General features: G+C 39.1%; 1 protein-coding gene across 3 annotated transcripts in view; it reads right to left on the bottom strand.

Moving 5' to 3' along the window:
- Positions 1-4750: 4750 nt before the first annotated feature.
- Positions 4751-16478, bottom strand: part of PPARGC1B (PPARG coactivator 1 beta) — a 56730-nt gene continuing 45002 nt past the window's right edge. Inside the window, exons 7-12 of one of the 3 annotated variants that reach the window (XM_072146207.1) lie at positions 16138-16202; positions 14982-15666; positions 14380-14455; positions 11293-11411; positions 11000-11154; positions 4751-9748 (exon numbers count right to left, since the gene is read on the bottom strand). In XM_072146207.1, coding sequence (XP_072002308.1) covers positions 9645-9748; positions 11000-11154; positions 11293-11411; positions 14380-14455; positions 14982-15666; positions 16138-16202 — 1204 coding nt within the window. In that variant the 3' untranslated portion in view covers positions 4751-9644. The remainder of the gene's footprint in view (positions 9749-10999; positions 11155-11292; positions 11412-14379; positions 14456-14981; positions 15667-16137; positions 16203-16478) is intronic. The other 2 variants (XM_072146208.1, XM_072146210.1) reach the window with 2 other exon arrangements.

The raw sequence follows: 16478 nt of genomic DNA, 5'->3' as shown, positions 1-16478 counted from the left end.
CAGTGGCACTCTGAGCCCTCTCTATGGGCACCTGCGACATCAACCCACCGCAGGGTTCGCCAGACAGGACTCAAGGCCTTACTCCCAGGCAGCCCAAGACCCTAGAAGGAAGCTACAATGATAACCAAAGCTTTTTCTCCTTTCTACTGTATTGGTGTCCTCAGAAGCCTATACAATTTAAAGATGTGACACAGCAGAGAGTAATAAGTTACTGTTTAAATTTTCGCATCGGCACTTTGCAAAAAATATGTGGGTTTTGGATGTAGTTTGGGCACTCTGTGTCTAAAAGGTTTGCCATCACTGCCTTATATCATTTAAATGCCTGGGGAACAGTAAATAGCTTTTTGTACAAAATTGTTAGGAATTAAATGAGTTTTCCAGTAAATTGAAATTATGCTTAAAGGGACCCTGTAAGTGGCTTGTAACATAATAAACCCAAACTGCTTTCTTCTTTCTCTGCTCCCTTACAGCTACTTCCAGACCCTGCTGCACTGCACTTCCTGTGCCAGGTCGGTGATTTAACTTTGTGATCGGCTGAGCCACTTCCCCCATGAGATCCTATACGATCGGGACAGATGTAGCAAGTGCAGTGGAGCAAGGACCACTGAAAGTAGTAGTAGAGTGATGGGAAGCAGGGAAGTGGAGTGTCACTGCCAGTTAAACACAATGCAAGTGTTGATCCATCTTGTCTTGGACCTGTTCTGGAAATATTACACATTTCTCTCTAGTCTTTTGTATATACCTATACCTGTAAAGTTTCTTGAGATGGTGTGATTGTAATAGACATTGAAATCTGGAATATTGTTTTAAAATTAATAAATTTCAACAAGTAAGAATGTAATTTTCATTTATTGTTAATTCACTGAAATACCACAGACATCATGAATGTAGAAGCCAAATTCCAGGCAAAACAAAGAAAAGCTCATTTAAGCAGTCCCAACAAGACCTTGTGAACCGGCACAACTTTTTCTGTTATTTGCACTTTTTATTTGTCTTCTGGAAAAATGCCATATAGAGCCCATTGCAGCCATTAGATTATTCCTTTAACTTGGCCATCCTCTTCTATTGTGTCTCTCTTAAAATGACATCAACCAAGAGGCAGTTTCATGCAATCTTGGATCCTGCTTCCCCTAAACAGAACCTATAGGTACACTTCCTTGTTTTAACGATGGATTAGTATGTAATCCAATTTTAGGGCTAAGACACATGGGCACACTCTGAATAAATAAATATATATAAATAATTGGCTTGTGAGTGGAATTTTAGGATGAACCTAAAATGCACTTCAGAATTCACCACGAATTTCCCAATAAATTTCTTGGTTCAATTACAGATCTCCGAGACTTTTCAAAAGCAACGTGGGTGGGAGGGGGCTGCTTAAAAAAACAAAGCTGTACTTACCTACGCGGCCACTGATACAGTTCTGGGAATGGGGATATGTGGGTGTGGCAAACAGCGGCACCAACCACAGAGAAAGCGGCGCGGGACATCGGGAGGGATGAAAGAGGCAATTAGTTATCACATAAATTTAGAGATCCAAATTTTAATATTTAAAAATGGCTGTAAAATGGGAGTAGTAAGGGCTTGAGTGCTGAAAAATGGTGGGAATAACAGGGCAGATGCCCTGCCCAAAATGGGTTAGGGAAAGTACTTAAAATTATAACAAATAAATAATAGTAAAAAAATGCATGTATAAAAAATACCTTTAATACAGCTAAAGATGTTCTGGGTGTTTAGACCCAGTTATTTACATAGAAGATTAAAGGAAATCTAATTTATCAAAATAAAGCGACATTTACTCATAGATCCAGGCACTGTGACTGTGGTAATCATCTTATATTTGTTATCCATGGCCTTCTCGTTTCTAAAATCAACTTTTAAAATTATGCTAATGAGTCTGAAGGACTACTGGGGTGGTTCCCAGAGCCCCTCTGTGCTGCGGATTCACAGGCCGTTTAGATTGTCTCCCCCTCTGTTCTTGCTGGACACTCCCCCCTCCAGTTAAAATTAGCAATGGGAAAACCACAAACCATTCCTCTCACTGCCATTAAAGCAGCTCTGAGTACTGCAGAATTTGTCAATTGCTACCGACGTATTTAGATGCTGGCTCAGCAAACTGACGTAGGTTCCATGTCAGGCTCATTTTAATGAATGCGAGTATGTCCATGTTGGCTGTAGATCCCTTACCTGGATCACCACTGGAAGTGATGAACACAGCAAATTAGCCGCAAGGCCGAACAGCATCTGGAAGGAATAATGTGCAAGCTCTGGCTACGGGTCTTTTTCTCCCACCCAGAGATTGAATCGGGAGGACCCTTCAGTACTAAGATACCTGTGGACAGATAGTCTTTCACCATGTGAGTCTGCCTCCTGGTACTGAGTGCCATATCCAATGGTAGTGGAGGTTGAGAAGAACTGAACATGGAGTTCCACATTCTGGCCATGCTCACTCTCTCTGGAATATGGATGCTACACTATCGTTGTAGTGTGGATACAGCAGGGTGGACACCCAGTAATCAGAATACTCCCCCAAATCTCCCCATCCACGCTTCATAGATGCCTGTAAACTGGCCCCAATGGGCAGTAGCAGGTAACACACAGAGAGCCAAGGCTCTCAGCAACATTTCAGGGGAGGGGTAGACAGCGATTGCTGTGTTTGGTCAGTTAGTACAGACTGACTAATCACAGCAAAAAACAGGCTTTCCCTGGTTTAAATCCCAGTATCGGTGTTCTATCTGCTCATTCTCCCTCACAGGAAAAGGAGATCAGATGCCTACAGTGACCCTCCACACCATAAATCACTTGCACACCACATACAATTAACCCCTTCACTGTCCAGCTCCATACCTCTCTCCTCTGTACTCTCCTCTCCATCTTGATTTAACTTCGAAGAAGGGTTAATATAGTTTTTAAAAAGCTTTTTTGATTAATGTAAGGGGTGTAGTTTCTTAAATGAGACAATTTATGTGCGTTTTCTGTTTTATATTATATGACAGCATCTATACATGAAAACACTTTCCAGTTTCTTAAAATCTGGTCCCCTTTGGACAAAATTGGAGACAACCTTCCTGCAGCACAATTTTTTCCTTTCGCTCTTTGGAATAGTATGAGATCCATGGGTATGTTTTTTTGTTATTTACTATTGTCTATTTTTATAATTTGCTTGTTTGCATAACCTAATGTGTAGATTACCATATGAAGCCGAAATAGGTATATGAGCAAAACTTTGCCCACATATGCACTTATTTCACTAAACGGGCTGCTATTACAGTATTTTGGGTAATACAACTTTTTCACTCATCCAATGTATCATCCTTAAAGTGTAACCGTCATTCTGAACAAAAAAAAAATAAAATACATAATTCTGCTCCCTGGGAATCATTCCTCAAAATATTTTGCCTCTTGGTCCTCATTTAGTATCTTTTTTGGCCCATAGCAACCATGGTTTCCAGCTCTCAAAAAACCTACAATCAGCAAGATGGAGGGGCGGAGTCTGCCTCCTGTCACCTCATCACAAGCGCATGCTGCTGACCAATGAGACCAGACCTATCTGTCTGTCTGGTCTGGTCTGTCTGTCTAACACTCCAGCACAGCACATGACAGGACAGCATGAAGACTTGGAGATTGTCTCCTGCCACTTCCTTGTGTGAGGTGATGGGGGGGAGGGGCTGCAGTTTCTGTCTGTGTGGATTATTTGTTATACACAAGTGTAGAGAAAGCTGAGGAGAGAGAAGATGAAGGTGCTTGGTTATTACATTAGTGAGGGCTTCTCCCTGCACATGACTTAGGGCTGGGGCATTGACACATGAGGTGATCAGCTGTGTACAGGTAGAGGGGGGCGTTTCCTGCCCGTAGTCTTCTTTATGAAGACGGAATGTCCATTGTAACAGCTATCTGAGCAGTCACTGCCATCTAGGGGAAATCTGCAGAATACAATAGGAAGGAGCAAGATTGGGGTAACTAAGCCAATTGCAAAAGGGCTTAAAATTACCTGTCCTACAAAAGTTTTTTGAAATGACGGTTACACTTTAAGGTTCCTGTGTGACTCAAACAAAATATCTTGTTTTGACACTTTTTATGCTTATGCCACATCTGTAGCACTTCTGTGTTTTTTTTTTGTAAAAATGTATGTCTTCTGATAAATAGTTTTTAAAAAATGGGAAAAATTGCTAATAAAAAAAAAGCCTTCTACCATCTTACAGATACAAAAGAACTATTTGTTCAAAAATTATAAGAGTTCAAAATTTTAAAATGGCAAATAAATTACCGTATATACTCGAGTATAAGCCGACCCGAGTATAAGCAGAGACCCCTAATTTTGACACAAACTGGAACAACCTTCTGACTCGAGCATAAGCCGAGGGTGGGAAATGCATTGGTCACAGCCCCCCTAGTATATAGCCTGCCAGTCGCAGGAACAATGACGTCAGCCGCAAGCTGACATCATAGTGTGTGCCGATGCAGCTGACGTCACGAAGACTGTGACGAACCAGGACCCGATGTCGGAGCCACAATGGATGCCGGGGAGCGTCAGAAGGCGAGTTCACTTTTTGTTTTTTTCCTTGACTCATAAGCCGAGTTACGGTTTTTCAGCACATTTTTTTGTACTCGAGTATATATGGTTAGTTGGCGACTTTGAGGACTTGACTGCTTGTGATAATTTTCTAGGATGTATTATTTCTAAGACATTATCACTGGTTTATATAGTATTCCTTGAAACAAAGCAAACAAATCACTCCGAAAACACAGGTTTAGTGGTTAAACTTTTACCATTCACGGTTTTGTTTTATTCATAGGCTGAACACAATTGCTATTTACAGTACATGAATGTAGAGATTCTACAGTTTATTTTGTAATGTAAACAAGAAACTCCTTATCCAGAGGAATAGAATTTGAGTAAAATAAGCCAGTCCAGAAAGTATTTACACAATTTAAAATATATTTTATACTCACTGGATAATACACTGAGCGATTTTGGTTAAATTATTATCTACGAAACTATAGGATCTGACAATGTAAAAATACAATAAAACATTCTCTTTTTATAAGGTAGACAGTTAAATCAACACAAAAAAAATAAAATAAAAAAGAGGGAAATGGCATAGCAGTGTATACCATCTGAAGGTAAGTGTATGGTACATAAATAAAGATACAACAAAATTTGAAAAGTGAAATATAAAAAGAAAAAACCCTCTACCACAAATAATACAACAAACAAATCATTCATACATATTAACCATTGATTCAATAATTAGCAGTGTTCTTTAAAAAAAATAGATTTATCCTGTAATTATAAATAACACAGCCGATATGGTGCGGCAGAAAATCCATACACCTTCCTAGCGAAACACATTATATACAAAATATCCATCATCTTTATGTTATTAGTAGAAATGCCCCATGCACCCACATCTAGATTATTACATTCTAGATTAAAAGCTCAGGAGCATGGCTACCTAACGTAAAGCACCAAACCAGCAATATTCCTAACATGGTCCAATAGACAGCTGTGGCTGGAAAGCTATGCAAGGTGACTCCAAAATGGAAATGCAGGGTCATGCTAACGTCAATGAGGGTGGAGTTCGGCAGAAAACGGACGGATTGCTCTTCTATGCTATTGCTTAGGATTGATGGTGAATAACAAACAAGGCAAAGTCTTACACACTAATGTAAAAAAAAACTGTACACAATGAGAAATAAAATAAAAAAATAATTGCATTTTGTACAGAATTATGACAACACCAACACCACATCAAAACAATGGACACGATAAAAAAAAATCAGAATAAACTGAACTGTCCCCATTGGGCATCAATAGACATTATAGTCCATTTTAAAAACACAATGTATTTATTTAATTTATTTTTTTGGAGAAAACTCCCCAGGAAATAGTATTGCTGGCAGGCCACAAATAGAAACCAATCTTGGCTCAGTCATACTAACTATTCCCATTTTCCCGACTCGTAGGTTTAGGTGACAAGGAGCAGCTATTTTGCTCTTCCTCAAATTTTGTAGAATTCTCAGATTCACATCAAATATGCATTTAAATATATAAGAATTAGGATGACTAATACATTACCCAAAGTAATAATAATTTAGTGGCTTTAATGAAGGACAAGATTAAAAAATATATATACACATCCAAAAAGATTAACTCTAAAATACTCCATTTTTTTAATATTAGAGCTTCAAGGTGCTTTAATAGTAGCTAAAACATCTTGTTTTGGCTTAGATGTGCTCAGATTGGTACATAGCTTCCTTGGGTGCCATTTCATTCATGATACAGGACCATACATGGACAATATTGGCCTGAAATAATAATATGCCTGTCCTTTCATATAGTAGTGTCATGTCTCCATGCTGTCTATACGTATGATGGACATTCTACAACTGACACATCTAGCATATTACTTATTGTTCTAAAGGTTAACCATTACGTTAACCTTTCATTTTTTGGGGTACATTGCATATTGAATGATATTTAAAATTATTGGATAATTCTGAAGTAATATCTGAGACCATATGAACTCCAAATATAAATACCAGTAGTCAACAAAAGAAAAAAGGGCTAAAGTCCCAAAGATGGACAGCACTGATTCTTGAATATGGGTTACAGAGCAGTTCTATTGGTATTTTTTGAAGTTTTTGGTTATGGCACACAATAGGCTGCACCTCTGCTTTATCTACCGTTAGGCACTGTTTTGTGGGGCCCATTGCCGACAAAGAATCCAGCAACTGAGGAGGTCCACATTACCATTATAATATATATATATTATATACAGGGATTGGGTATACATATGGGGCCGTTTATGAAACTACTTTCTTCTATTGGCTGAGCAGGTCACATCAAGAGACGCCATTGCACATGATCCCGTGATATCACTTGTCTCTGTTCTTGTCCAAACATAAACTGGACAGTAAGTACAACAGGTACATACTCTGCCAATGAATGACCATCAATTAAAACTTTTATATAGTTTTCTCCAAAAGAATTAATTTAAAAAATAATTTTAGGCATCAGATTTTGGCCCCTTATCCAGCGTTACATGAGCTCTACCAAGGATCTGATGGTCTGGGTAACTCTATTTATGACCAAATAGGTGGGTAGATTTTTACTTTCTGAATTTTGCATACCTTATTTCAATTTTGGTTAAAAAAAAAAAAAGGTACAAGCACAACCCAATTCAAGAAACAACAGTCCATATAGATATAATGACTAACAGCACGTCCTGTAAATGGATAGTAAAACCACAATAGTAACTATAAAATCCTCCAATATCACAGGCCACAATCTAGCATGAAATACATTCATAGGTGTTAAGTGCACACCATGTAAAGAACCTAGGAAAATCAAATATAGATAATATTGGTGGACCCGCAATGAGACTACCTGTGCGTGTACGCTTTGCATAAGTGCTGGACAATAAGCTTGTTAAATAATATCTAAAGGCCTCATGGAAATACATTATTTTTACAGTTCAAACACCAAGTTATGACTGAATAGTCATGAAAGATTCTGCCATCCTGTCCTCTGTCAGAGTGAGAGCCAGACAAAGCTGCTCAACAAAAGGAAGCACTAGCGGACATTAAAAGCAGCAGATGCATCGCCCATGTACAGGCTGTAAGGAGTCACCCACCTGCCACTCAAACACCTGCTAGAAAGCTGAATTATTGATCTTTAACCCTTGCACAATTGATTCCCCAATGCAACATGTGCTTTGTGTAAACTGTAGACGTCTATCAGAGAATATTCCACATACTGTTCTCAAAACTAGCGGCACTGCACAGGACAGAACGATTTACCCTAAGGGCAACAGCATATTTGTTTATATTTCTATAGATATTTATATATATTTATATTGTTTTCTACAGTAAACTATATATCAATCACATGTAAACATCATTGTATGGGAATACTATGACAGATAAAGGCAGATCTACAATAAGGTGTTTGCCAAAGAGGTAAGTTCAATCCTGGGGTTTGCGGGAGCTGCTGGAAACTTTGGCAAAACATAAAAAAATAAAACCGGAGATATCTACCGGTAACTATTGAAGTAAGGCTATGTTTCCTAAACTACGCATAATGGCTTAAATCCTACATTCTATGCTACCCTGGTAAACATATAGAAAACGGCTTCAGCAGTCCCGGTTCTCAAGTGTGGATGGCGCTATTTACAACACTCCCGTGTAATTGGAAAGAATGGCTTTTATACTAAGCTAAAATGTTAACCCCGAAACGTTATTGTCTCGGTCAGGATATGGCGGGTATTATTCCAGCTTTGTATTGCTGTCAGGATCACGTCATGATATCGTGAATTCAATGCATACAATAAGGAGAGGAGGAGGATAATCTCCTCGAAAATCTTTGGGAATAAGTCGTACTGTATGTGACAGGACAAAATATCAATTGTACATGTATATCAGGGATCAGGGTACAGGGCAATGACACAGGACCCGATCTGAGGAATACTGGATTTGTTAAATACTGAAGGCATGACAGTCGTTTTGATCGGCTATTGTGAAAACTAGAGGACTGGCCACATAGAAACAGCATCATCTTCTGCGCTATAGGAATGTGAACATTACATCAACACGCATTAGTTTCATTCACTGATACGCTGAATCTATTTGTGCGACTTTCACAAAAATTATTTCTTTTGAATCTAGAAGGAAGAAGGTTAAAGTCCGAAGAAGAAAAATAAAGAAGCACTGAAGACACAACTAAATAAGCAGAAGGTCTCCAAGTGGAGATCCAGTGTCCTTACAAATATCAGTTTCAAGATCATCTAGATCAGACCTGGGCATTGTATGGCCCACAGGCCATATCCGGCCCTCTATCTCTGACCGGCCCACCTAACCTCATTGAAAAATTTGAGCTCCCCATCATTAAATAATGATGCAATTAGCTCCTACGTATTTTCATTGACTCATTGTAATGTTTACTGTTTTTTTGTAATACAGGCATAGGTTATATACTGAATACAGTATACAGGTATTGGGCAGAACTGAGTTAAGTATATTAGTACGGCCCCCTAAACCCATTACAATTTCTCATGTGGCCCTGTGGGAAAATGAAATACCCACCTATGATCTAGATAGTTTTCAATGCCCGGATCTTCCGGCCTTACTGTTCATGCCCAGTGGTTTGTAATGTACAAGGATTAAATCGGATCTTTTGCAAACACCTCACTAGAGTGCATAGTTCAAAATGAAGCCAACGACAATAGGAAATACAGTACGTGTGAACCATAAATACAATAATTTTTTTTTCTTTTTTAAAGAATATAGATTTTTCTTTTAAAAGTAGTTTCGTCGTCCAGACTATTCACAAAAGACGGTTTTTGTGATGATTGGTTTTACACACTACAGACAAAAAGGTTATGAAGAACACAGCTGCAACCACGAGGGGAAAGGAAGGTACATTATGTGTACAGACGCACCCAAAAAAAAGCAAGGATACTCAAATGTGGCAGTGAGACAGCAACACCATGGGAAGATCACATACAGAAGCAGCTTTGTTCAATGTAAACATCAATTCAAAGGATAAAGTCTTTTAGATCTGTATTCCACTTTTGTTTCGAAAACGTAAACATGTTGGAAGTGCCTTGACTGAGGTATTGAGGTACTCCTCCATAATAAGGCTGTCATCGATGCAGACTTCTCTGTGCCTCTTTCAGCAAGCTGTCAAAATCCATGGACTCGTACTTGTTCTTCATCCCAGCCGAAGATGGCTCTGCTGCATTTGAATCTGGTGATCAGATAATAAAACATTTTCACAAGTCTGTCAAATGTGAACGAAGGTTTTGTTCATTTTTTTCAGGATGCTCCTTGCCTTTAGTGAATGGAAATGGCATTGTACATCTAGACTTTCCAGGCGTACTACTTTATAAACTATTACTTTTCTGCATTTGAACTTGTCATGGTCATGTAAAATACGCACTTCTCCTCTTGATAATTTTCTATGAGGGTGTGTTCTGCATTATATTCTCGCACAAATATGTCTAATCAGTCTATAGCACACAGTATTTTCCTATGATGTAGCAAACTAGAACATTAGCTAAATAGTTGGAAACAGAAAAAGTTTTGGGGTTCCTTTTTGTGTGTAAAATCTGCAGCTAAATAAAGCTAAAAACTAAAAAGTCTCCTTACACGGCTGCTTGCCGTCAGGAAGCGTCTGTCAGTGTCTGTGTGTGAGCTTGTCTTGGAATGCAGCAGGAGGCAGAGAGACACTGCAGCGTGCAGACAAGAGAAGCCATTCATAATAAGAATCTTCCCTGCCCGATCCTAGTCAGAAGAAGATTTATGGTTGGTTCACGAGGCAACCAAAATTGCATACACCAGGACTGATAGAGACAGATTGGAATTATATCTGTTAAATTCTGTATTTTTGTTAATAACAGTGAATTATAAAATTTGTTATGAGAGAATGTGTTATTTTGTTATCCTGAGTATATTTAAGAATCTTGTCTTCATGGCAATACCCCTTTAAGCGTGGAGCTAAAAAAATCTGCTTCATGATAACAGATCCTGCATTACACAGCAGATTTCTCCCACAAATATATGCAAAGCATACATTCATCTTTCATGTCCAGATACAATGCAAGAATTCATTTTCATGCATTGATTACATCGACATTCAGAGATTATTGGAATAAGTATTGTCCGTTTACCCCCCAGTATTGTTCCGTTTAGATGAAGGAACATTTGAATATCAACATAATACATGCCACCAATAACCAAACAATCATTTGATATTTATACACAAATCATTTTGGCAAGAATTTGTACATTTGTACATACAAGACCAGATATAAAACCTTTACTGTGACTTTAAAAATAGCTTTATCATAGTGAGGCCTTACTATAGAGGCATTAATTGTTGTATTCTGACTCAATAATTTGAGTTTTAGGCTTGTGAAACCTAAATTGGTATCATGCGATAGTCTACACATGCATAGCTTTCCCACAAACATGTAACTTACATGGACATTAAATTTACCTAGATCAGTGTATTTGGTCCCAAAAAAATGCCTGAGCGCTGCATAGCTCAAGTAAAATGAGGGTTCATTCCTTTTTCTTAGGGAAGGGCCCTTCTTTAATGCCAATGCCGCATCCTCGTGATACCGATACGTAATTAAACCGTATTTCTCTCCCCTGCAATACAAGACAAGAGGAATATATCTTAATGCTCTTAATAATGCTCCAATAATGCTCCAAATAACAAAGCACATATATACAGTATGGCGGGTTATAAACTGCGCCTTCGCACATAGTTATGGAATAGGCTTGTACCTGCTTCTATAAAGCACAAGACATTCGGTGATCTCCCCAAAAACTTCAAACCTCCTCTTCAACTCAGTGACGCTAATGCTGTTGGAGAGGTTTTTGATGCAGATGAGACGCCTTTCATCCTGAACAAGGAAGACAACAAAAGTCAGAAAGAAAGTAGTGTGATCTGAACAAATAGACAAGTCAAAATTTGCTGTAAATCTAAGCTACAAGACGCCCAAAAAGATAAACAAAATCCTTATATCCCGCCTTTGGTATGGCACCTGCAATTATTTTGCTTCAAGTTGGCATTGTACAGTACAGAATTGTACAGTCAGAATGATGGAAGCTTTTCTTACAGTGAATATCACAATACATTTTCATCTGTTCAGCATGCAGAACTCCGCAATGAGTTATAAAATGCCCCTTTGGATGCACTATAAAAGGGACTGACAAATATTGGCCTATTTTAAGGAAAAGGTTATTTGATTGGGTATAAGTTGTAGTCCAATATCCACACATTGGGGCACATTTACTTACCCGATCCTGCGCATTCCCCGATCCGGAGTGTCCGACGAGAATGAACTCTGCCGCGATTCACTTACATTGTGCGCCCGATATCCTGGAGTTTACCTTCTTCTTCCCGGTGCATGTACATACATGGCTTGCGGCACAATTTTAAAGTTAAATCCTGCGCTCTGTCCGAATCAGTCGGATTGTCCGACGGCCCATCCACTGATTTCTGTCGCATGAAAGCCAGCGCTGATGCGACAAATACCCTTCTAAATCCCTGTGCAAGCGGCACAATCCCCGAAAACGTTGGAAAACGGCCGTGGGACCCTTAGTAAAGCCCCATTGTGAACAAGGGCCATCAGCTTCTAGGGATCAGATCCTTGCCACTCTTCCCATAATGATATTTTCTGAGGACCTCAATGATTCCTTGAAATACCCACTACATTGTATAACAATATAATCAGAATGTAAGATCATCCATCTACAGAAGCTGTATTTTACCAAACAAATTGATTATTACTCTAAATGTGCAAATATTTACTGCCTTATTATGTAGAAGCCTCATGTATTTTCTATTAATGTAGATATTTTAAGCTTTTCATATGATCAGCTGATCTTTACTTCCCAAAATCAAAATGACAAATCCTATTTAAAGCTGCTGAATTATGAAACATGCATTAACAATGTGAAGAGGTTGCACTAGTCTCCCTTTATTGAATTTCCAATACATTTGGCTGGTAGCGGTGTAATTTTGAAGGACATTGTGGTCCATTTAAATTTCAGTAGCTGCAGAGCTTTTGGCTGTTGGGTAAGAACATTATGCATTATTCTTCTATGGAGGTTTAATCTCAAATTCTGCAAACTACAGATATTTGACAATGATTATAGTGGGAGGTGGGGGTAAGTGGAGAAATACCAAATTTATCTTATGTAGATTATTACAGCTCTGATTTTCTTCAACTTTTATTGACAGAAGTTTATGGATAGATTGTGACAGAGAAGGGGGGAAGCTTTGAAACAGGTGCCACACAATGGAATGTGTCTTCCATGAAAAACATAAGACCACCATACATTATATTCCATAGAATCAATACTTGCGCTAGTCAGTACATGGTACTCCGATATTTACCTTTCCCCACTTCCAAAGCGACAGCAGTCTTCTTTAATCCTGTGTGCGGCGGCCGTACAACCAGCTCTGAAGCCGGTAGACATGATGAGGTCATCACATCATGTCTGCCAACGCTCACAGGAGTAAAGGAGAAGACAGCTATAGCTTTGGGAGAACGGGAAAAAGTGGGCAAATGTTTTTATTTTCTTTCCACAGCAGGGGGAGGTGGGCTGCTGAATTCTATGGGGAACACTGACTATTGGCTACTGTGTAGGGGCACACTTGCCATGGCAGTGTCTCAGGTCATTTAACCATATGTTCAGCTTTGTGGGTGCCCTCAAAGGGCTGATGTAATGGAAAGGTAACTACTAAACAAATGAGACTGATAGGACCCCCTGGGAAATGAGTCTGATGCCCCTGTAATCTACAAGCTTTGTGCACTGTAAAGTACCAGGCTGGACCGCACACCTAAACAGCTCATTGATATAACGGTAAGACAAAATTCACTCCATCAAATCAACAAAATAAACTCCATTAATCATACACCTACATTTTTTGTAGATCGTCAACTCCATGTATCAGACATATAGTTATATCTATGTGTATTCAGTAGATTAATATTTTGTAGATCACTAGGACTAGTGTCACAATTAAGGTACGTGCAAAAAATAAAAACATGCAGAGAGCTATAATGAGGATGTGTAATGGTGTTGACAGCTCACGCAGGAGCTACTTATAGGCAAATATCAGAAAGGACGTAAGAGAACACAAGGCATGTTCAATTTTCTTCTCATCTCCACTGACACTTGCCTTTGGCTGGTGCCAATTTTAGGAATGGCTTTCAGCTCACTGAACTCTCAATAGGGAAAAAAGCTGATATATAAGGGAATTTGTGCACATGGCTCTGGAGGGTTGCATGACAGGGAACACACAGAACATACATACATCTGCATGGTATAAAGCAAGTTGTTCAACTGCTATATGTAGATGCTGTTATACAAGACTGAACTGCACATATTAGGAAAGTGTGTGAACCTTCAAGTATTGTAGTGCATTCTTTATAAAACTATTATATAAAGAATTCCAGCACCGGTAATGTATTTTAGGAACTGCTGGCTGTGCATATAATATGTTACACTTGGCCTTTCTGCTGCTGGGGTGACCCAACGAATATACAACTTTTATCAGAAGCCGCTGTGTCAGAAAGGTTCACTGACCCTACGAGTATTTTCCTTGCTTAGCTAGAAGTTTGAATTCCCACGGCCTAACCCTGTATACAACACCTCTGCAATGTAAAAAGGTTTAAGGCATTGGTCTATCTCAAGGGAAACCTATGCCTTTCACAGTAGCTACAGTCAGAGGCCATGCGTTTTATGTAGGTGTACTGCACTGGCCTATTTTTAGATAAAATGTGCGCGCCTTTTGTCTTGCTTTGATGCATTGAAGGGATTGTTCGATGAAGGAAATGTATAGAATGCTTCAGTACTTACAATTGCCTTCTGCCGCCGCTGGATTTGCCTCTGGCTCAAGTTTCCAGTCTGTCTCTGCTCATTGCTTTCACATCTGCTGAAGTACAGATACAAGAAACATGTGAATCAAAATCAGTAATGTTATATGTATATATTCATACATTCATTTTCTATTGTCAGCACCCACAGAGAAGCCAGAAGGTGGATTATGCAAAGAAAAAAACATGTCACAGAAATGAATTATTTAAAGGCATAAATCATAGTATTGCAGAAAACCTCTGGGCCAGCTCATCTGCGGTGACCAGATAGAAGGCGTCCAGCTGAAGCCTTAGCTCGAGAAAACATTACGATATGGCAGACTGAAAGGTTATAGCAAGCTAAGCAATGTACGCACGAAAAATATGTCTCTATGGGGAGCAGACGATGGAGAACTGACGCCACCTGGAATTTGTTTAATCTGCTACTTCCACTAAAAGGTATCTCAATATATCCGTTAGAAAATGGTATGCTCGTAAAATATTGAAAGCGTACAGAAGATCAGGGTTCCCACACAAGTACAAAGCAAGTCAGGAAGGATGCACACACTTTAGATATGTCCTGTCTTATACACTCAGAAACTGTACCTGTGAGTCCTCTTGCTGTCAGAGGAACTTAGAATTCTAGAAGTGCTCCGACTTGGAAGATGGTGCTGTAGCTTGGTTTGGGGACTCCTTCTGGAACAAGACTTTGTTCTAAGAGGTGACAGGCTGGCCTCATCTGGTGAGCTGTAGTCACTGTCACTGTCCTCAAAAACAGAGTCATTCTCAGAGTTAATACATGTAACATCATCCTCTTCTTTAAGAGTATTATCAGGAAAACCAAAATGCTTAGTGAGACTGGCTCGGATCTCATGGTCTTTTAACGCCTTGTTGTTTCCCGTGACCTTCCTCTGTGTTAGTGTAGGTTCAAGCTGCTTCTTTTTCTTTTCCCCATAGTTTGGTAGAACCAGAGACTTCAAGATTTTTCTCTGAAATACAGTATCTGATCTCTTAACTTGGCAATAGTCATGGTCTCCAAAAGAGCGAGAAAAGGGTCTTTTAATCCCCAATGGAGGAGAGTTTGCTGGAAGGGGCTCTGTTCGACTCAAATGTGCAAATAGTTCAGTCCTATCTGGCTGCTTCTTTGTAAGCTTTCTACTTCCAGACAGACATACATCAGGGGTTTCTTCTTTAAGAGACATGGCTTTATTTTCAGACTCCTCATGAATCTCAGGTTTGTACAGGTCTTCTTCTGCAGGCTTGTATGGGGGAGTAGTCGGTGGGGTTAGGCCTTTGGAAAGAAAAATTCATTTTATACACATTAGATTCAAGCTATGGTTCATGAAAAATCTAGTTATTAAAGGGGTTGTCTGGCATATAAATATAAATGGTTTTTGCCAACTTTTGTAAATGATCCCCAATCCATAGGATATGGGAGAACTTCAGAATCGGTGAGGGTCTACACTGATCATGAGAAAGGGATTACAATGCCTGTGATCCCGTTCACACTAATGGTTGGGGCGCCAGTCCGAGCATGCTCCCGGATGCACAGTGCTCGACTATCTCAGGCCGATCCCATATAATTGAATGGAGTGGCATGGCACATACTTGGCAGCCACACAAATTCAATGGGCTGCCCTGCAAGAGTGATTTTATTATTGCATCTATTTGCTAATGCTAAAAACACCTCAAGCTGGAAGGACAAACTGATAACCGATTCATATTAAATGTAAAAAGACAAATAACAGAATAAAGCCAGTACCTGCAGTCCCACACAACTCAACAGTAAGTCCTTGCTCAAAAGTCCTCTTTTCAAAGGCAGAGCTGCTGCAAAATATCAGAGAAATAATAATTAATTTATCTAATGCATTACTTACAAAAAAGGAATAGTTTTATCCTTTACAACTATTTTAACCCAAACTAGTTTTTTAAGCTGTAAACTTATGAACATGTGTGTTCTTAAAGAATTGGATCATGAAAAAGTTGTAGGGTTTACAAACAACAACATGTGTTGGTATTAAAATAATAGTATTCCCCATTAGCATTTGTTATCATGTAGTTATTAGAATTAAAAGATGGTCTGCTCTTCTGTTATTCCTGTGT

This window comes from Engystomops pustulosus, chromosome 4, assembly GCF_040894005.1.
Source record: "Engystomops pustulosus chromosome 4, aEngPut4.maternal, whole genome shotgun sequence".
Lineage (NCBI taxonomy): Eukaryota > Metazoa > Chordata > Amphibia > Anura > Leptodactylidae > Engystomops > Engystomops pustulosus.
Note: the sequence above shows the minus strand (reverse complement) of the source record. Positions and strands in the feature narration are given on the sequence as shown.